Source organism: Camelina sativa, chromosome 9 (genome assembly GCF_000633955.1).
Source record: "Camelina sativa cultivar DH55 chromosome 9, Cs, whole genome shotgun sequence".
NCBI classification, from domain to species: domain Eukaryota; kingdom Viridiplantae; phylum Streptophyta; class Magnoliopsida; order Brassicales; family Brassicaceae; genus Camelina; species Camelina sativa.
The window spans coordinates 5,204,672-5,226,650 of NC_025693.1; the positions used below are offsets into that span (position 1 = coordinate 5,204,672).

The window sequence follows — 21,979 nt, forward strand, 5'->3', positions numbered from 1 at the left end:
TTTTTTTTTTTTTGGTATACCATTATTAACAAAAAAGTTTAAGAAAACTTTAAGTTTTATTAATATGGATAGCTGGACCCGAAGTGGGCTGCCTACATACCCTTATCGGGATCAAGCTGAGACATACTTTTTGGCGGGCGGTTCGAACCGTGGTTTTCCTGCAGGCGGAGCGTTTTGTTTTTGTGCAGCGGCGAGTTTGTCTTCCTCCGCGACTATCCAGTTCGAAACCCGGTGTAGTGCGTCTTGAATGGTTGGGAACCGATTTACGGACAGCTCTTCGCGGAAGCGAGATTCATGCCAGAGGCCGTTCTTGAGCGCGGCCAGGACTGTGGAGTCCGAGAGTCCGGGAATCTTGACCTGGATCTCCTTGAACTTTGTTATGTAAGACCGGAGAGACTCTCCAGCCTTTTGGCTTAAGTTCCAAAGCTGAGCGTCCGTCACCGCAGTTTCGATTAGGCTAGAATACTGCTTGACGAACGAGGTCAACAGTTCGGTAAAGTTTGAAATGGAGCCGGCTGCTAAAGATGCAAACCAAAGTAGTACCGGTCCACTAAACGTTTCTGCGAACAGCTTGCAGTACCCAGCGTCTGCTTCGTGGGGCTCGAGGTCCACCCGGCTAGCTGTCAGCAAGAACGTCTTGAGATGATTGGTCGGATCTCCTTTTCCTTCGTAGCTCGAGAACTTAATTTTGCCCGTATCTTTGATGCGGACTCGGGCTATTTGATCGGAAAAAGGAGTTCGCCTTGACTCCTCGATCACTCGAAAGATGTCTGGAGCTGAAGTGGTTGCACTGTGCATCACAGACCGCATGTCTCGGATTTCGCTCTGCATGCGGAAGATCTCGGGATTGGTAGCATACCCCGAAGTAGAAATATTTCCATCCACAGGGAGAGGAAGACGGACTGGGACCTCGGAAGATCGGACGACGCCGGGCTGAACCGGAGTGTGGCTACCGCCAACCAGCGGTGGCGCTGTTTGCGTATTGGTTTGAGGTGGGAACGAATCTCCCGGAGTGACATCTGTTGCTGCCACCAGCGAGGTGGAAGGTGGAGTCACACCGAAGAAATCCAAAGCACGTCGATGTGGGTTTTGGTCAGAGGACAGGAGATCGACCCGATCGGCGTACGCGCGGTGGGAGGCTGAGAGGTCTGCTACGGACGTCGTAACTTCCTCCAGACGAGCGGAGATCTGACCCTCCAAGGTGTCGAATCGTTCAGTAAGAGCGGCGGAGGCGGCTTGCTGACGGTCGGACTTTTCAGACAAGTCCTGCAGGAGCTTCTGGATCACCTCCAAAGATGCCTGATTGGGAGAGCTGGTTGCCATAGTGGTGGTTGCGTGGAGTGTATTTGTGTAAGAAATCGGAACTAACGAGAGTCAGGCGATAACTCCCCTCCTTCTAGCGCCAAATGTGAGAACTGAGATTGAACTTCTCCTTCCGAAGTGATTTAAATACGGAGGAGCTTATCGCCGTTGGAGCAGTTCCGAACTGAATTGAGAGAGTTTTTGAGTATTTGAATTTGTATTGCTTTTTTGGAAAAAATGTTCGACCCCTTACAACTGACACCCCCCTTACATATTTATACCGACCAATTTATTACTAAATTAATGCGCCATTAATAGGACGCGATTTGCGCGGACTAATTAATCCTCTTGAATGCGGGAATCTTTGACCTGGACCGAACTGCGAACTGACCAGCACGAAACATCTCCGCGCTCTCTTCCTTTCTTCGGGCCTGATGAGCCGATCACTAATTCGCTCTTGGCCCAGTAGACTAGCCCGGCCTAGGCCCTCTTGCCTATTGCCCGAGATGGCAGATCGTGGGTACAACACTAATAACTGCCAAGTTTTCGATGTATAATTGTATAAACAAGCTCCGTCGATTTAGATAAGATTAAGATTTTTTCGAATTATTCGGATATCACAACCTTTCTTATTTTTAATACAATCTGTCAATCTTACAAAAGCAGCTTAAGTCTTAAGATATATCACAAGCGTTCACCAAAACCTCAAGATGAATCAGATGATAACCCATAAATAGCGATTAGAGTTTCAGCCTCTGAGACGCCGCAACGTTTTATTCAATCACACACACACACACACAACACAAAACCATATAAGTTAGCCCTTAAGCAATCATAACACAGCAGTTTAAGATAAAATGGTTGAGCCTCACGCCACAGCAGCGTTTAGACTCCTCCCAATGCAGCTTGTTCTCAGGATCAGCTGACGGACAACACGTGTAAACGGACATTGTCCCGGCCCTAGAAGGACCCGCTGATTCTCCAATCACAAGCAGCTTGTCTCCAAGCGACTTAAACGCTACTCCCCATCCTCCATGAGACTTAGCTCTCACAGGCACATCTCCAAGCTTCTTCCATGCATTTGCCTTTGCATCATAAAGGCGAAGCTCGTTTTTGGAGGTTTCCAACGAGTAAAGATCATCACGAACCACGGCGATGAGCGGTGGAGATTGAACAGAAGAGAAAGACATGTCTATGAGAATGTCCGGTATTAGTTCCCATGTGTTAGTCTTCTCGTCGTAACTTTCTCCGCAAGTTAGGTTTTGACCGTTCTCGTCCCGGCCTCCGAGAACGTAAAACTTGCCGCGCAGGTAACAGCCGGAGCAGAACTTCCGCCGCTTATGCATTCCGTGGAGAAGTGTCCACGTTTTGGTCTCGGAGTCGTACTTCTCCACAATGTTAACGACTTCCCTAGTCCCGTTTCCGTCTATTTTCCACCCGCCAGCTACAAACACAACTGTCCCACAGGTAGCAGAAGCGAACAAGATCCGCGGCGTGATCATCCCGGGACCTTTGAACCATTTGCTCGTCTCCAACTCATACCGCCACAGCGCAATGCTACCCCCTTCTTTCCCAGTGACAATCAGATGAGTTCCCGCACAGAGCGATTCTTTATCTCCGTTGAGGAAGCAATAGTCAGAAGTATTAGGGCCAGGAAGCTTCTGAAAATTCTCTAAGTCCTTATCAAACATAGTCCAAGTCGTGTCGCCGGTCGACCGCATAAAGACAGACGGTTCAACTACACCGCGCTCTCGTCTCACCTTGAAAACCTCATCGGTCTTTAGCAAACGCGAAAACCCCTTATTAAGTAACTTAAGTTTCCAATACTCGAAACGCGGCACGCGTGCGAGTATCTCGACCTCTAGCTCGTAAAAGAGCTGAGGAACATTTAGTAAACAATAATCTGCATCCTGAGGTTTGAAACAGGTAGCCTGAGTGGTGGACTCCCCTGTTTCTTCCTCATCCCAATCCAAACAAGGTTCTACGTTTAGATCAGGTATCTCGTAGCCATGAATCCGAAGCTTCTTCGGCCTAAACCTGCTTGAACTTGCCCGAATCATACCGGTATGATCTTCTCCTAGCATCAACATAGTTTTTGTAATATCCCGGCCTAGCTAGCTAGTACGCTTTTGACATTCCCCTTCTGTAAATATATTAACCCAAAACTAATTCAGAATCAAACAGAACCGAATCAACATATTCAGATAGAGAATCAATTGTAAAAGCACTTTTCAAGTATCAATTTTTTTTTTTTTTTGAAACAACAAAGATCCGAACTTTTTTTTATGGAACAGAAAAAGAAAAAAGAAGAAGATTAATCTTGGATTAATTAAGTTCGGAAAAACTTGATTTGTATGTAACTGAAAACATTAACTAATCGAATCCAAATCAAGAGAACTGAAACAGTCAACTAGGATAATTAAGAAAAGAAAAAAATATATTTTTTAGCTAATCCGAGTTCTAAACAAGCAATTAGAGAGATTTGACTAAATTAAAACAGTCAACTATGGATTAAAGCCTGCAAACCCTAAAATCAACGGTCTAAAAATGAAAACACACGCAGATGTTTGAATAAATTACTGAAGAACAAGTAGAGATACCAAGACCCAGATAACAAGATGAGTAATAAGAGTCTATGTGTTACATGTTTTGTATATCACTAAATATATATATACCTGAAGAAAAAAAGTCAAAGATGAGAGGGATTAGAGAGAATCAAAGAAACTTACAGGGGAAGACGTAAAACAAAAACCCTAGAAATGTTTTTCTTTTCCAAGCTTCTCTTCTCTCTTGTGTTGCTATCTTCTTCTTCTTTTTATTCTCCATCTGTAAATAAGAAAACAAATCAGAAAAAATACAAAAAGAGATGACGAGAGATTTAAAATATTAAATACCTAAAAGAGAAATTAATCTTTTATTTAATATTATAATTATCAAAGAGCTTTTTTACGAAAGAGAGAAAAGGTACCCCCACCCTCAGTTGCTGGGGAGATTCAAGCTTAATTTAGAATTCTTCAGAATCAAAAAAAGAAAGAAGAAAAACTTACTTTATATATTGGAATAATAAAGGGATACGATTTGTTAATATATAATTTTTTTTTTCTGAGGCAACGACAAAGCCATGTTCGGTTCATCTTCAAGGATTGCCGGTAAAAACTCGAAAAGGCCAAAAAAAGCTAGGATTAATAAATATAAAAATGTGATTATGCGTGACTGTGCGCGAGACTATGCGTGGAAGAAAAGTAATTTTCAAATCTAAGAAGAGACAAAAAATTATAAAGTTTCTTCTTGAAAATTTAAAAGAAAGAAATGGTGGTCATATTTTTCTAATCTAAAAAGAAAAGCTTTAATTGTATGGAAAACATATTAAATTAGTCAGGCATATACTGTAGATTGGAATATTCTACACTGCCCTATATTGTTTTTTCTATAATAAAAGTTTGTGTAAGTAATTTGTGCTTATCTTTCATTAGAGTCATTCAGTTTAGCTTTTAGGTAGATAGTGCCATAGTGGCTTCGTCTATGTGTCTGCATTATGAAGAGTCTTCGTATGAAAAAAATCGAATTAACTTGCAACCAAGTTCTCACGAATCCTATTAACTTATACTAGGTATGGAGCCCCCGCGATATCGCGGAGGACATTTTAGTAAAATATTCGTTACAAAATTTCTTTATTTAAATTTATTTATTAAACTATTGGGATTTCTAATAAAAAATTTAAAAACATATAAATTTTTAAAACATTCTTTATATCTTTATTGAAAAATATTTTTAAAAAATAATCTTACCTTCACATATGATTAAATATATAATTAACAATGTTACACACATCAAATTAAACAAATTTTTACGATTAACTGCCATGAGATTACATTGCAGTTGTGTTATTTCGTTCGCTTTTATTCGTCATAACCTTTCGTTCGCATCTTTTCAATGTAACATTTTATCTGTGTATTTTCGTCGTAATGTTTCGTAAAATATTTTTTAATTTCTAAAAAAATGAATAAATGCAATCTACAGTCGTATCTTCTCTTCTTAAACTTACAGTCATATTTTTATATATTTTATGAACCGTTACAACTTGTTCTCTTGTTGTCAAATATGATATGTAAATGATTATATATTTTTTTAAATGATAAAATTATGAATACATTGTATAAGACAATATAAATTTCTTAAATAATTACATAGTAAATTAAAAATATTAAAAATATTAATTGAGGACCATTCTTAAAATGACATAATGATTTGCTTAAATTCATTTCAATTAATTATTTTAATATTTTTAGCATAACTCAAACATATTTCTATCTCCAAAATCAATTTTTACTTCATACAAAATGAATAAAAATATTACTATTCACTCAATCAGTAGGAAAATTACCAATCCTCTCAAATTTGAATATAACAAAACAGAAAATTATAACATATTTTATTTATTTGAATCAAAACTCAGTTATATATTTATATAAAAAAGAATACATCTATTTTCATAAAGGCAGTATTGTATACAAACAACTATCGTTTCATAGCTGAAACATATTTTTATGTAAACCAACTTATAGTCATTAAACATTTTGGCAATTATAATAGATTATATATATATATATGGTTAATCTAATATTGGATGTACTTACTACTTATTTTTCTCCGCGTAAGATGCTGGTTAATTATCTCGAGTCACACATAAATAAATAATATAATAAATATTAGAGGGGAACAATAATAGTTATAACCTTTAACAATAATATTTAGGTGTATGATGTAGCATCACAATGTGCGCGTCTAAGGAAGATGGTCGGCCAAGGACGGCCGGGTTCATTGCTTCCACACACTCCTATTTCTTTTTGGTAGTCAGAATCCAAAACCTTTTCAAACTTTTATAATATTTCATATTCAGTATCTTTTGTTGTTAAGATTTTAATTTGAGTGTATTATGACTAGAACTAAATATACAAATTCCCTTAACTTGTATGAAGTTGTAGATAAGTCTTTGTCATCAAGATAGTTTATTGGACAATCATCTCAACCATCAATCTTTCTGTTGATTACCAGTTTTCCATCTCCCAATAAACTGAATATTCCCAACAGTAGAAAATATAATAGAACAAACTGTGATATTTTATTTTTATTTTTACCTTGATATTTCATAATCAGATATTTTTTCAAAAAAATAGAAATATAGAATTCCATTTTGTTTTCTATAATACAATTAGTTTTTAATCAAAAAGCATGGAGTAGACAAATATATACTTGTGACAAAAAAATAAACAAACATATACGAGCCAATATGATCTCATTTTTTGAAAAACCAACTTGAACCACAATTTTTAACAGCTAAAAACAAAAATTTCGGTTTGGATTCATACCAATAGAATGATAACCATCGATGAATAGATGGTTGTATACCTAAGGACTTAATATAATTAAATATTACAGCGATTAACAAAATATATCAAACTGGAATAATTTTCTCACAGTGATGAGACATCATTTCTAACAAATTCTCTTTTAACTAATACAAATATATAAAAAAATTTGAATACAATGATGAGAAGTTATTTATATATAGATTTCTAAAGATGTGAACAGACACAACTCTATATTCAACAGACGTAACTTTTTAGAGAGACGTAACTATAAAAATTTACTGTCAAAAATATAAAATAAAGAAAATTTGAATACAATGATGAGAAGTCACTTATATATAAATTTATAAAAATGTGAACATTTGAATAGACACAACTCTTCATTTAACAGACACAACTTTTTAAAGAGATGCAACCATTGAATTTTTCTGTCAAAAAAATATATTCTTTACGAAAAGATACGACGAATATATAGATTTTTAAAGATGTGAACAGACACAATTGTTTGTAAAAGACACAACTCTATATTCAACAGACACAACTTATTAGAGAGACGCAACTGTAAAAAATTACTGTCAAAAATATAAAATAAAGAAAATTTGAATACAATGATGAGAAGTCACTTATATATAAATTTATAAAAATGTGAACATTTGAATAGACACAACTCTTCATTTAACAGACACAACTTTTTAAAGAGATGCAACCATTGAATTTTTCTGTCAAAAAAATATATTCTTTACGAAAAGATACGACGAATATATAGATTTTTAAAGATGTGAACAGACACAATTGTTTGTAAAAGACACAACTCTATATTCAACAGACACAACTTTTTAGAGAGACGCAACTGTAAAAAGTTACTGTCAAAAATATAAAATAAAGAAAATTTGAATATAATGATGAAAAGTCACTTATATATAAATTTATAAAGATATGAACATTTGAATAGACACAACTGTTTGTAAAAGACACAACTTTACATTTAACTGACGCAACTTTTTAAGAGATGCAACTATTGAATTTTCTGTAAAAAAAAAAAAATTACAAAAAGGTACGACGAAAAATCGCAACTGTTGGCATTTTTCAGATTATTATTATTATATAGATTTATATGTGTTTAATGCATTCTTAGAAAGAAAAAAAAAAGAGTTATTATTGATCAATCCTTGCAACCTCCTATGATTATTTTATATATACATCATAATATCGAGGGAAAAAAACAAATAATATTATACATTTCCCTATGTTTCTTATGGGTTAAATCAAAGCCAAAATTGAAGTCTTTAAACTATCGCATTTAGTTTCTTTAATTGTTTCCAACATAATATGCATAAAATATTAGGTTTTTTTTTGTTAATAAAAGATTAGCTCAAACGAGCCAATGCGTAGGGAAATCGTTTACATACAAAACATTTTGCGGAGATGTGCGCGCATAGCGTGCCAGAATATCCGCTTTTGAATTTGCATTTCTGGGAATATAAAATAAGGAAAAAGAAGAGAATTCCTCCCTGTCCGTCCTTATATCATCTAGGTAAGTTGAGAATGTCAGCCAGTCATGTGACGAAGACACCATCTTTACCAAATCAGCGCAGTCTTAATAGAAAGCCACTTCGCGGTAATCATATCCGATCATGCAACGCATTGCTCAAATGAAAGCTTCCACTTCAGCATGTAAGGGGGAGAGACTTCACCGAAAGTTAGTAGCTCTCCTGCTTGGCCTTGGATCCTGGGACTGAGTACAGAACCACACCTGGCTCCTGCGAACCGATCGTCCGACTTCCAAGAACCATCAACGAAACAGCGGTAACCTGTAAAAAACAAAGGCAGAGAAAATTATCAAAACTTTTATTATTTATTAACTGAACCTATTTTTTTAGCATGTTATGATTATTTTGTCTGGTATTATTCAGTAAAAGTTATATAGCATCAGTTGAACATCATATATATAAGATCATGTAGTCATCTTTTTCCAAAAATATATTGTTTAAAAGTTTAATTCATTATCAAAAAAATCCTTTAATTATACTATATTCGGAGGTTTTCAGATAGTAAAAAAAAAACATGATAAAGTATTGCATTCCAATTTTAATAAACATTTATGGATTATAAGCGGTAACAGATAACTCAATTTGTTTCTCAATTTCTATTTGCGTTTTCTTGTAAATTTGCTAATAATGTAAGCAAAGTAAAAAAAATATATATTTTGTATTGTAAAATACGATAAAAAGAACAATGAAGATCAAATAGTACGCATGATTGGATAAGAGTGTGGCACACTGGCGTGATGGCAACTTTTAGACTTGATAGATCTCTGTCTATTATATTCAAGTCAGTATCGTCATTTTCTTTGTCCTCGACTCCTTTCTCAATGGTAGGGGTAACTGATGTTCCATTTCCCCGATTGAGTGATATATATACGTTTTCGGTTCTTCTTATTTATTTATATATAACTGTAAATGTCAATGAAAATGAAATGTTTAGGAATTACGTAAATCAGGTAAAGGCTATGGTTTTTGTAACTATTTTTCCCTGGTATATTTTCATGCTAGCTAGACCACTATCACGAGAAACGGGGACTATAATAATAAGTAACATAAAAGAACATAATTTACATTTGTTAGCTAGTGCTCGTTTAGTACTGTATAAGGCATTTACATGATCAGAACGGTAAGACTTAGTGGTAGAAAACTAAAAATAGAAATGCTATAGTAATGTAGTATAGTAACAATGATGAATTTTAGCCGTTAGATTGAAAGAGTTAGTCCATCTATGTTTACAGAGATGACTCAATAGACTACTTACAAATATAAATGTTATGTCTATAACAAAAGTCAAAAGGTAATGTCATTCTTTGTGCAATTAATATTTTCCAAAACAGCCTAAATTTTTAGATTATAAATATATCAAAGCGTGGTCCTATTCCTATAATCCCAAATCGTGAATGATAGCCAAAGAACCTACGTAGTACTACGTATGGAATATTTTACATAAACATGATTTTCTGAATCATTATACATACAAAATTATTAAATATAAAAATTTGGATAATGACAATAAGAAGTCGACATCATCATATAACTAATTCTGAAACTTAGTCCACTAGAGAAATTAAATGTAAAATAACCCAACCCAAATGCCCACAAGTCGTATCCGGTGAAGGTAGTCTACCAAATGTGTTATTAAATTTTTTTAATACCATTTGATGTTGGTAAGAAAATTTGTTTTTAATGCATTTGTAATTTCGTGACTTTCTCTCAATAGCAATTAATTACTATATTGGGCTTATTTGTTTAGCTGCTGTAGGTATCTGCGGCTGCGGCAGACGCAGGTATGGTTGTTCGTTTGCTTACTGCAGGTACCTGCGTCATGACGCTGCGGCAAATGCTGCGACCTGTGTCTAATATTTTTAAACGTTGTTTCAATTCAGCGGTTAAAAACATAAACACAGCCGCTGCCGCAGCCGCCAGCGTCAACCAAACGAACAAGCCCATTATTGTGTTGGATATCTTGCTCTCAAATGCGATAATGGTGACTGATTACAAAATTAATTCTTCCATAAATAGATATCCAACACAAGAAGGGCAGTATAAAAAATCTATATACTCCCTCTGTTTCACAAAGAGTGTCATTCTGATACTTTGCACAAAAATTAAGAAAACATTGAAATATACATATATGTCCTTATTTAATAGGTTAATTTAATTATAAATCAAGGGTAAAACTAGAAAATCTAATGTAAAATATGCATTGGAAATATAAAATAATGCATTGGAATTGTAAAGTGACACTCTTTGTGAAACAAAGAAAAATCTCCAGAATGATACTCTTTGTGAAACAGAGGGAGTATATTTTTTGAGATATTTAGCAAATAAATCTTAGAATTTGAATCTATTTACAAGTATGCCATTAACATTAATTATTAATTTATTTTTTATTTAATTTATTAATATTAAATTTTAATTTTTGGAAACAAGATTTCTCATTCTAATAAAATTTCTAAAACAATAGGAACCACTCCCTTTAACATTAAATATTAAAGTTTATAATAAATTTAATTAATATTAAGTTTTCAATTTTATAAAACAATATTTTTCCATAGAAACATTTTCTAAATAAATTATATACACACATCTTGGGTCCATTTTAATAACCAAAGAAAAAAAATGTGGAATTCATGTCAATCCCAACAAATAATTGTTAACAACTTTTATTTGCATTTCACAACAAAACTATGTATACTAAAGTTAACTGATTCTTTATATTTAAAACATACAAAACTACAATACAAAATTATCCTGTACATATATCTAAACAATTTAAAATAATAAAAATACTACTATCTGTAAATAAATAAAAAACACAGTATATTCTTTCTATAAATCACTACTTATTTAATTGTATGTTATACACTTATACTAACTTATACAATAATATAAAACAATAAACTTCAAACAAAATACTTTCTAATTTCTATACTAACTAATATATCTATGTTTGTAAGATTATACATTTAAAAAAATATGAAATCAACATTAGTTGTATATATTTAATCTATAAAACAAATTATATCTTTTATGAAAAAATAGTCCCGCGGTGTACCGCGGGTGAATATCTAGTAAAATTATAAAAAAATATTGCAACGGCACTCATTACATTTCATATAGAAACAGAAAAAAATGAAAATGTGTTTAAAGCGTATACCTAGCTAGTTATTTAACAGTTAAAAAACATATAACTATATATGCTGTACTGATAAAATAATAAAGAAACTAGATTAAGACCCGTGTTAGAGCACGGGTTGAAATTCATTTTATTTATATTGTATTTTTCTATAAAATATAATTTATGTTATTGTTTTTAAAACTTTTTTTTGGATAAAACATTATGCAATAAAATCATATGCTAAATATAAAGGCTTGAAAAAAAACACTTATTTTGTAAGTTTTATCTTGTTAAGACAATCTCTATTGTATTTCTCTATTTTTTTCTCTAAAATAGAGTAACTCAAAAATAGAGCATTGTTTTCCTCCAATGTTTTACTCTATTTTCACCTCTATAATAGAGTTAGTGTAAAAAAAATAGAGGTGAGAATATATTTGCTCTATATATAGAGCAATCCTATTATTTTCTCTATTTTAAAGTAAAATATAGAGTAGGGTTGGAGCAAATGTTGCTCTATAATAGAGATTTGACTCTAAAATAGAATGGGGTTGGAGATGCCCTAATGATTCTAAATAAATATTGTGTTATAACACAGGTTAAATTTTATTTCTTAATCTATCTTGTAACCCACTATTTAACTAGTAACCAATCAATCTATTAATTTCGTAATATATTTTTTGTTAATGTTGTGGTCTATCGATAAAATCTGTGGAAAATAAATTTGTAGTATTGGGTTTAAAGATCTTTGTAAACAACGTGATATATAAGTAAAATTTTCAAAAAATACAATTTGGAATATCAATAATTTTATTTATTACCATCAATATATCAATTATCAATTTGGAATATTCTTAATATTTAGGTTTGACCATTAATATTAATATATGGATTAAGCTATAACCTATTTGTAACTATTTGTAATCATTTATTAAAAATATAGAGTCTATGAAAACTATGTAGTGTACTTCCCTTTTATTAAAAAAATGATAGCTACGATGAAGATGGGTTGCTGCACCTGCTAAACAACTTTTACTAAATACTTATATGTAAAAAGTATATTGATTTACGATTTTTCTTTTTTACAACTATTGATTTACGAATTTCCTCATTTAAATCATAGATTATCTTACAAAAAAGTATTGATTAGTTTATGTAAAGACTCATGAGAGATCGACAACTGCGTTATCGGCCAATCTTAAGACTTCGTTAGTTGCATCAAATCTAATTTTTTTTATCACGTATAGATTTTTTAAACTCATAAACCAAAAGCACCTTTGTCGAACCTTAAAATATATATTTTGAAAGAATGCAATTTCTTTTGATATAGTAAAGAGGAAGTTCACGTAGACAGTCACCATTATCGCCTCCCACATGAAATATTTTATTCAAGATATTATAGGAGACACATGTATCAACAATTTTTATATATCCATGGAATATTATGCGCGGAACATTTTTTTTTCGATTCTTTGGTTATCAAACAATACCACCAAAATTAACCAAATCAATAATCGGTTTGATCAATTTGGTTTTCGGTTTATTTTCATTATTTTTTGAATTGACCTGATTTCTAGGTTTTTCGGTTAAAATCAGGTAAAACCAGTTAGATTGGATAACATCAGTTCGGGATATATGTATATTTTGGTTTGATTCTCTTTAGTTTCTGTATAGTTTTGGTAAGATTTCTTAAGAAAAAATGGGTAACCGGTTTGGTTTTTCAAACTGAACAAACAATAAATCGAACACAATTCAAAATCATGCCGTATTGAATGAATTGCTTAACCGATTTTGAAGCGAAGTCTCCGGTTCTTTTCGGTTCGGACAAAAACCGCATCCTGTATATTGAAAAAGAAAACTCCAAAAACAAGAAAACGTTTCACTTATAATGGGCCTTATCAAACCAACTTAGCCCAGATCATTCATCTCACACCCGTGTAAAAAAATACCCGAACCCGTATATCAAACCGGGTTTCATATCTTGACCCGTAATTGATCCTCCACTAACCTAGCTATTGGGGGGGAATTGAATCTTATCCACAATTCAATCTCTCTTCCAGTTTCATCTTCTTCTTCTTCTTCAGCCTCGCGACGCGTTAATGGCGGCTTCATTCTCACTCACGAGCTTCATCTCCTTCATCTCACCATTCAAATCTCAAACCAAACCCACTCCACCTCCGAACATCACTCTTCCTTCCCCGACTATCTCCCAGAGGCGAAGAAATGATCTCGCCATCGAATCAATGGCGGTCGACGAGTCTTCTTCCACCGCATCTTCGCTTTCCTCTGAGCTTGCTTCCGTGATTTGTCCCTCGCTTGCTTACTCGAACACGCTCTTCTTCAGTTCTTCGGGATACAACGTGCAAGTGTTTGTTGAGGATAATGAGTCAGAGGAGAGGCTTGTGAATCGGTTTAGGAGGGAAGTGATGAGAACCGGTGTTATACAGGAATGTAAACGGAGGAGATACTTTGAGAATAAACAAGATGAGAAGAAACGTAGGACTCGTGATGCTGCTAAGCGTAATAAGAAAAGGTTTCACAACTTCATTTTTGTTAGAAATAAGCTTTATAGTAGATTGATTCATATGTTAGGAACAGAGATAGGGTCTTGATGGTTAGCTTGTGAAGATTTGATGCTCAGTTCTTGAAAAAGCCATCACTTGTCGCCTAGCTTTAGTGGATTGAGATAACAGAGAGATGGTCTCAAAGTTGAATGTGGTTCATGTTTGGTGATTGAGTATTGATGATTGACTTTAATGATAGTTTCTCATAGCTTCTGAGAATAGTGATACTTTAGTTTATTGAAAAGGAACCATATACGATATCTTAGCTTTAGAGAATTTGAAAAAAGACGTTTTAATCCCCAAATATGTATGCTATGTTTGTTCTGTGAGAATCCCGTTGCTATATCTGCTTTCGAGTGATTGATTCATATGTTGAAACAGATTAGGTATATTGATGATTAGAGTTAAAAGATAGTCTTTTTTGTAGCTTTGTGAAGACTTTTGTACTTAGTTCTTGAGAACATTCACTGTCTTTCTTAGCTTTAGAGGATTGAAATATTGAAGAGATGAATCTCAAATTTGTATGTGGTTTTTATGTTTCTTGGTGGGTTTTTTTTTTCCAGGCGTCCTCAAGCAAGGTTTACCCAAGAAACAAGAGAAGAAGCAGCAGCAGCAACTAAGAGTAAGAAAAAGGATGAAGAAGAAGACAACTGGGAGATGCCTGATGGAGATGTACCTTCTTAAAACATGATTTTTAGTAAATAAATCTCCGGCCTTTCTTTTTCCGTATTATCCGTTTTTTATATTACTTGGTACAATTGTAAGTTCATATGCATTAACTGCATAAAGACTTGCTTCTGGTAATGAGTTATTATTAATGTTATTGCATCTTTAATTTGCATCTGCTGTGGCTTTTCAATGGATGCAATGCAATTGCAAGGTGGTAAAGGTCAGTAGGTCACATTTGGTATAAATAACTGTTTGATCATCAAGCAATACCCACAAATGATGATAGCATGATTCAAGAAGTGTAAACTCTATAGAATCGATTAAGTATGGAGTCTTCCATGTTAAATTTAGACATTCAGTTTTTTTCCTCTTATTTCTTAAGTCTTAACACTCTTAATGGGCTCAATTTAGTATAAACCCATATGTAGGTTGCATATGAATATCTTAATTATGATGTTGATTTGCTAATCACGCCTACAATATTTTTATTCCAAGTCCTTGTAAAAAAATATTGACCAAATTTTTTAAAAAATTATCTAACCACGTATGTAAAAAAATTAAACACAAGTAGCTAATATACTTTTACACGACAACATACCATTTTGGACAGCTGTATTAAAAAAGAAATTAAAATTAATATCATATTCAGTACTACAGTAGACTTGATTTCTATTAATAAGATGTACGGTATGAACTTCACTGCAAATTTCCACTCGTTAATAATCACAAAGGATAGCCAAAAAGAATTAGCAAAAAATTAAAATTAAACTTCACAAATAAAAGACAGGAAATAATCAATTATAGGTACCTGAGAGGTTAAGGTTTAATTGTACATTTGATCAATCATATGATTGAATCTTACAAATATTTTACAAGATTCTTCTTGTCTTCAACTTTTTTAACAACGAATCAAAACGAAGGGACGTAATGTAATGAATACGTGTTCTTTCACTTAATGCTAAATCTCTAATATAAAATTTCAACTTTCACAGAAAGTAAGTGATGACATCAAGTGTCTGATTGGAATCTATAGGCCAGTGGGTGAAATTAACCAATCACTTGTAATTAAAAAACGAAATTTTATAATTCATGCATCATGATGTTTCACTAATTAATCTTTTTTGATTAGGTAAGAAGCAACCACTAAGATAAGAGATCACCCGTCAGCGAACTTTAAAATACGATCCATCATTATGATTGTTTTAAGTGGCAAAGAAGAGCATATAATAAAGAACATACATTTGATTTCACAATATCTTGATAGTTGATACAAACATTGATATAATATAATCATAAACGATTATTTTTTCTGTTCTGATGATACTTATATATAGTTCTAGACTTCTAGTTTTAATGTCAGTCGGAAACACAAATTTCAAACTCATGGAAACATAACTAAAACATACACACATATATATAATCAACTTTGTAGAAAAAGGTAAGACAATTAATACCAAAATAGCAAAACCTTATTCTAAATGGACTTAGTGTTGTTTCACAGATCTTGACATCATAGAAAATAACATAAGTGTTTTTTTAAAAAAAAATTCTAAGCATTTCTAGAATATTATTGATGTTTTAAACAAAAAAAAAAAACACAAAACATTGTTGATGATTGGACCTTTTTGTTTCTTTATGCTCAAATTGGATTCCGTGTGAAATTTTGTAATGACGGTTGTGGAATCTTTTTATACAACTAGATTAACAAGTTGTCAACTCTTTTCATCGAATTATTGAGTGTTTTTTTAAGCTTTACATGAATTATATAGTTAGTGGTCCTGACCTTAATTAGTTTATAATTATAGTGATATTCATTTGTATCTGCGTTTACATGTTTCAATCTACGTATCTGAATGAAAACGTATCTCCCAGTGGGAAATTATTAGTAGGAAGATATGTAATCTTCGTTTCGGCCAAGGCGTGTCTTATGTCATGATATTTGTAACCAACAACAAAAACATTTAGTTTAGGCTACCTTGAATAATACTTGTGAACATTTTGAGTTAACTCAAAGGTAAATTTCGTCAATGATATTATTCCAAATTAAAAAATACTATAAAAAGCTACTGAAAGTCTGAAACCATATAGTACGAATATTAAATTTATTAAAAATGCTACTTGGCAAAAAACTCTATATTTTTTTTTTCTTTCTAAGAATCAAATTTCGTTTTCGATTTTGTCAAGAAAATAAAAAACGTGAGAGTTGTTGTCTGGTCGTCTGGTCGGCGAGAAGCGCAGGTTCGACGTCGTCTTCAATGTACACATATCAGTTAGTATTACGCTCCTCTTGAATATAATCTTATCCAACTTATATTTCTTTTTTTCCACAATTTATCCAACTTATATTTCTTATGGTGTGTACACAATACACAAAGAGTTTCTACAATTTATTATTATTTTAAAATACCAAAGAGGAGTCCATACACGATTTTCTCGTAAAAACACTTAATAGTGAATTTGATGATATATGTATATTTCCATTTTCTTCATTATATTAACATGTCTGTTTTTTCGTCACTCAAAATACAATTGCCATTAACAAAAGAAGAACGTTTCAAGATAATTAATTTAAATATGAAATTTGCTTATAGTTGATAATACATATATAACTGGAGAAAATTTGGCTTTATATATTAGAATAATGTTTTAACTTTTGTCGACGGGGTAATTTTTCATCCCTTTTCTGACAATTATTTATACTTTAATAAGTATTTAACTAACAATATTTCATATGAATTGCGAGAGAAGACTGAAGACGTACGAATAGCCTACTATAGCTCTTGTTTATTTCATATGCTTTCTACGACGTGAAAAATCTCTAAAGACTTTTAACGATAATAAAGCTTTCAATTATTTGAAATATACAGGAAAATCATATGGAGTTATGAACCGTTAATAAATAAAAAATAAAAGTCATATGAACCACGAGGACATGTGTCTAACACAAACGACAGCCAATTGGATCAGATCCGGTCGTCGATAGGACAAGTATTCCTGGGACCAAAGAGAGAGACAAGATCGCCGTTTGATAAGACGCTTCTCTTTCGATTAATCAATCACATGGTGAAGTACTTACCACGTATCTATTTTTGTTTCTTGGTTTCTTACGTGAACCACTCTTATTAGTTATCAGGGATGGTCGTAGTTTGCAGTCTTTATACACTTATTAGCTTTTTTCACTTACAAACACAACTTGTATCAAGATATTTTTTATGGTTTATATATAATGTACATTCGAGGATCAAGCTCTCAATCTTACGATTACTATCATGGAAATTGGAAACAAAAAAAAAGTATAGAACAAGTTGTATTAAAAAGTTGTCTGTTTGATCACCTCAAGAGTTGAGTATTTGTGACCGTTAGATCTCTCTCTCTCTACATGAGTCCAACGTATATGAACTGTTATACTCATACGTACAAATTAGTTGAAAGGTAGTGCTAATCTGTCCGATGTAATGGCTGAGTTGGAACTTGCCTTTAATCCACAGTTTGACATTTGGCAATTTTCAACCAAAACAAAACCAACTGGATGATCATTGTTTTCTTTATTAAATTTGATTTTTATAGGTACCCAACAACTAGAGTATCGATTAGATATAGACCATTAGGACGCAACAATGTGAAACCGTATCACTATGGGACATTTAAAACCCCAGATCTTGATAGTTCTATTTGTAAACGAATCCAAGTTTTGGATAATTCTATGGTTTTATAAATATAATATGATTTTCGATAAAATTTCTGTTTACTTTCTCTAAATTTTATTATAGTGAAAGACATCAAATTTATAAATTAAGTATATAATCAATAATATGTATTTTAAAATTCTACTATAATTATTTTTGAAAATATTATTTTCTTGACTAATAAATTAGTACTGTCCATGAAAAAATAGTATATGTTGGACATAATTTAATCATTGTCAACGTTCGATAACTATTTGTAAAGTCTAAAATATAAAATATAAAATAAGAATTAATATATAATTTAAAGAAAGATGTTGAATATTTAATAAAATGACGGAATTTTGATTCATTTCAATTTTTCAGAGTTAATAAAGTTTTAGATAAAATGAAAGGATAAACCTATAATAAGAGTCTAAGAAACATTTATTTGTTCAGAATCGACGATCTTGATTTGTTGGCAAAAAGCACAATATATGAAAATTGCATTCGTTAGAGAAAAAATTTAGTGACCACTCATATCCTAGATATGTTCATAAAATGCTTCCCAGAACACACACCACACGCTCTGTCTTCTCACATTGGACTAGATTCGACAATTACACTACGTCGATTTAAAACAAAGGAAAATTGCATATGTTAAGCATAATTTAATCTCGGTTACAAGTTGTAGTTGGTGAAACGCTGCGTTTAGCTCTGCAGCGACAAAAAAGGCGATTTAGGGTTTCTTCCTTCGCACACACGTTCTCATGCCACCGGAGGATCTTCCGCCGGGGGCTGGTGGTAGTCTTGATCAGGGAACCTCAGGAAGGACGGTGTCCCTGGAGGAGGGGGAGGTAAGTGGTAGTATGGCTGTGGTGGAGGGTGGTTTGCAGAATGTTTCGGGTTCTGATGGTAAGACAAGTTTGGTAACAGAGGTACAAAAGGACAAGTTGATAGAAAACTCTCAGATGGGGGTCTCGGTTTCTCACGAAACGAGTATCCCTAAAAAAGACAAGCGATCATGGGTTGCAATGGTGAAAAACTCGGGGGAGTTGGAAAAGCTGGACCTAGCTATTGAACAGATCGATGGTATGCCGACAGTGACAATACCAGACAAAGTTTTTGAGGATGCACATCCGCTATGGGAAGATTTCCTTGTGGGGCGGTTCCTTGCAAAGTCCCCCTTTGTGGGTGGTATTCATGCTTTGGTCAATAAGATATGGACTTTGGGAGATAAAACAGTGAAGATTGATGTTTTTGTTGTAGACAATAAAACAGTGCGCTTCCGTATTCCTGATGAACGTACGAGATCTCGGATTTTAAGACGTGGTATGTGGAACCTGTGTGGGGTTCCAGTAGTGTTATCGGAGTGGAGTCCTATCACGGAGATGGAACAAGAAGAGATTAAAACTATCCCTCTATGGGTCATAGTTAAAAACGTGCCGCCAAAGTACTTCTCTTGGAAGGTTCTGAGTGCTATTACGAGTCCTTTGGGCGTTCCAAAGAAGCTTCATCCGGATACAGAGGCATGTAAAACCTTTGAGGAGGTAAGGGTTTTTGTGGAAGTGGATTTAACAAAGACTTTACCCAAAAAATGTCTTTCAAATCTGAGAAGGGAGGTGATACGGTTGTGGAGTTTGTGTATCCTTGGTTGCCAGCCAGATGTACACTATGCTCAAAGTGGGGTCACTTAGACTCAGATTGTTTGAACAAGGTCACACAGAAGGTGACTGTAGCTGATACTGTTGGTATTGTTAAGCCTACTGAGGGAGCTGGAGTACCAGGATCCCCAAAGGTAGAAACGGGTAAAGGTGAGGTACAAATGGGATGTACGGATTCATTAGTCCGGTCAGCTGGGACTGAACTGCAGGAGGTAGACAAGGAGGTTGGATGGACCACTCCCACAAAAGGAATTTGCAGTCCTGGTAAAGACACTCGTGCTGCAGAGGTATCCATTATGTCAAATTCTTTTTCTTGCCTGAGTGACAAGGGTGAGACAGGGGAGGAAACTGATTATGCCTCTGCAGACAATCTCATATATGCAGAGTCTGTCAGGTGGCAGGATGACAACACTATTGTAGAGTCGGGTAGTAAGGAACTGGGTGTGGGAGCTCTTCGACCATCGTTGCCGCGGATTTCAAAAGAGGAACACAAATATGTCTTGACAACGGTTTCTCAGAGTACTAGGATACAACCTCCTAAGAATCTGAAACCTCGTCAAACTCCAAAACAATTTTAATGTCGGGTTTCTTCTGGAGCGTTCGGGATTTCAACAAAACTGAAAAGCATAGAGTAGTGAGGGAATGGTTGTCTCGCGGTAAGTTCGATTTTGGTTGCTTGCTTGAGACGAAAGTGAAGGAAAGAAGAGCTGACAGAGTGATTCGATCAGTTTTTGCGGACTGGTCTTTTCTCTCAAATTATGATTAGCATCGTTTAGGTCGAATTTGGTTGGTTTGGAGGAATAATGTGAGGGTCACTCCGATCTACAGAACCTCGCAGATGATCACCTGCTCCATCTATATAGAAGGACAGTCTGAATTTTTTGCCACTTTTATCTACGCATCAAATTTGGTTGCAGAAAGGCAACTCCTCTGGAGTGGTCTTCGACACCATCAAGATTCTCCTCTTTTTAAAGATAAGGCATGGCTCATTTGTGGTGATTTCAATGAGACCTTGGAGGGTGGAGATCATTCTTTAAATGCAATCTCTCCTACAATTACTGCAGGGATGCGGGACTTTCAGGATATTACTCGTCATTGTGAACTCACTGATATGAGCTATCAAGCGCAGAGATTTACTTGGAGAAATAAGCGACAGGAGGGTGTCATTTGTAAGAAACTAGATCGAGTTTTGGTGAATCAACAATGGTTTAAGGAGTATCCTCAGTCTTATTCGATGTTCGAACCAGGGGGCTGTTCTGATCATCTATGCTGCCGGTTTTACATCTCAGTAGTAGAGATAAGGGTGAAGCGGCCTTTTAAATTTGTTAATGCTATCACAGAGCATCCAGACTACAAAACAGTATTAGCAGAGAAATGGTGTGAATCTCCACCTCTGTTCCATTCTACTTCTGCAACGCACCGATTTTCAAAAAAATTAAAAGTCCTGAAACCACACTTGCGAACATTGGGGAAACACATGATTGATGCTATTACTGCACGTACAAAATATGCATACAAGCTACTCTGTGATCTACAAGAGAGGACACTAGCGACTCATGCTTCACGTGTTGTCCGTGAAGAGGCTGAAGCATATGCCAAATGGAAAAAACTATCGGACATTGAGGAAGTGTATCTGAAACAAAAAGCTAAGCTCCATTGGCTGCGAGTTGGAGATCAAAATAACAAAGCTTTTTATAATTCTGCTACTATCAGGGAGGTAAGAAATAATATCCGAGAAGTCTTATGTGAGGATGGGAGAGTAGTCAATACTCAAGACACTATCAAAGCAGAAGCAGAGAGATGTTTTAAGGAATTTATGCAATTTCACCCTGCAGATTACAAGGATTGGTCTCTGGAGGAGCTACAAAATCTGTTGGAGTTTAGATGTGAAGAGAATGACAAGGATTTACTCACTCACGAGGTTACAAATGAGGAAGTCCGCAGAGTACTATTTGCAATGCCAAGTTACAAATCCCCAGGTCCGGATGGTTTAAATGTAAAATTCTTTAAAGAATCATGGGAGATTGTAGGCAAAGACTTTCTAGTAGCCATCCAATCCTTTTTCAGAACTGGTTTTCAGCCCAAAG

The 21,979-nt window shown here is 34.1% G+C and overlaps 2 protein-coding genes across 2 annotated transcripts; one reads left to right on the top strand and one right to left on the bottom strand.

Annotated features, from left to right (window-relative positions):
• LOC104710533 (F-box/kelch-repeat protein At3g27150-like) lies at positions 1,899–4,071 on the bottom strand. Its single transcript, XM_010427150.1, has 2 exons — positions 4,032–4,071; positions 1,899–3,445 (listed from the first exon to the last, which is right to left on the bottom strand). Exon 2 carries the CDS (start codon positions 3,390–3,392, stop codon positions 2,127–2,129), a length of 1,266 nt encoding a protein of 421 aa, XP_010425452.1. The 5' UTR covers positions 3,393–3,445; positions 4,032–4,071; the 3' UTR covers positions 1,899–2,126.
• Positions 13,347–14,738, top strand: LOC104710534. Its single transcript, XM_010427151.2, has 2 exons — positions 13,347–13,866; positions 14,461–14,738. The coding sequence occupies exons 1-2, from the start codon at positions 13,433–13,435 to the stop codon at positions 14,579–14,581; spliced, it is 555 nt and encodes a 184-aa protein (XP_010425453.1). The 5' UTR covers positions 13,347–13,432; the 3' UTR covers positions 14,582–14,738.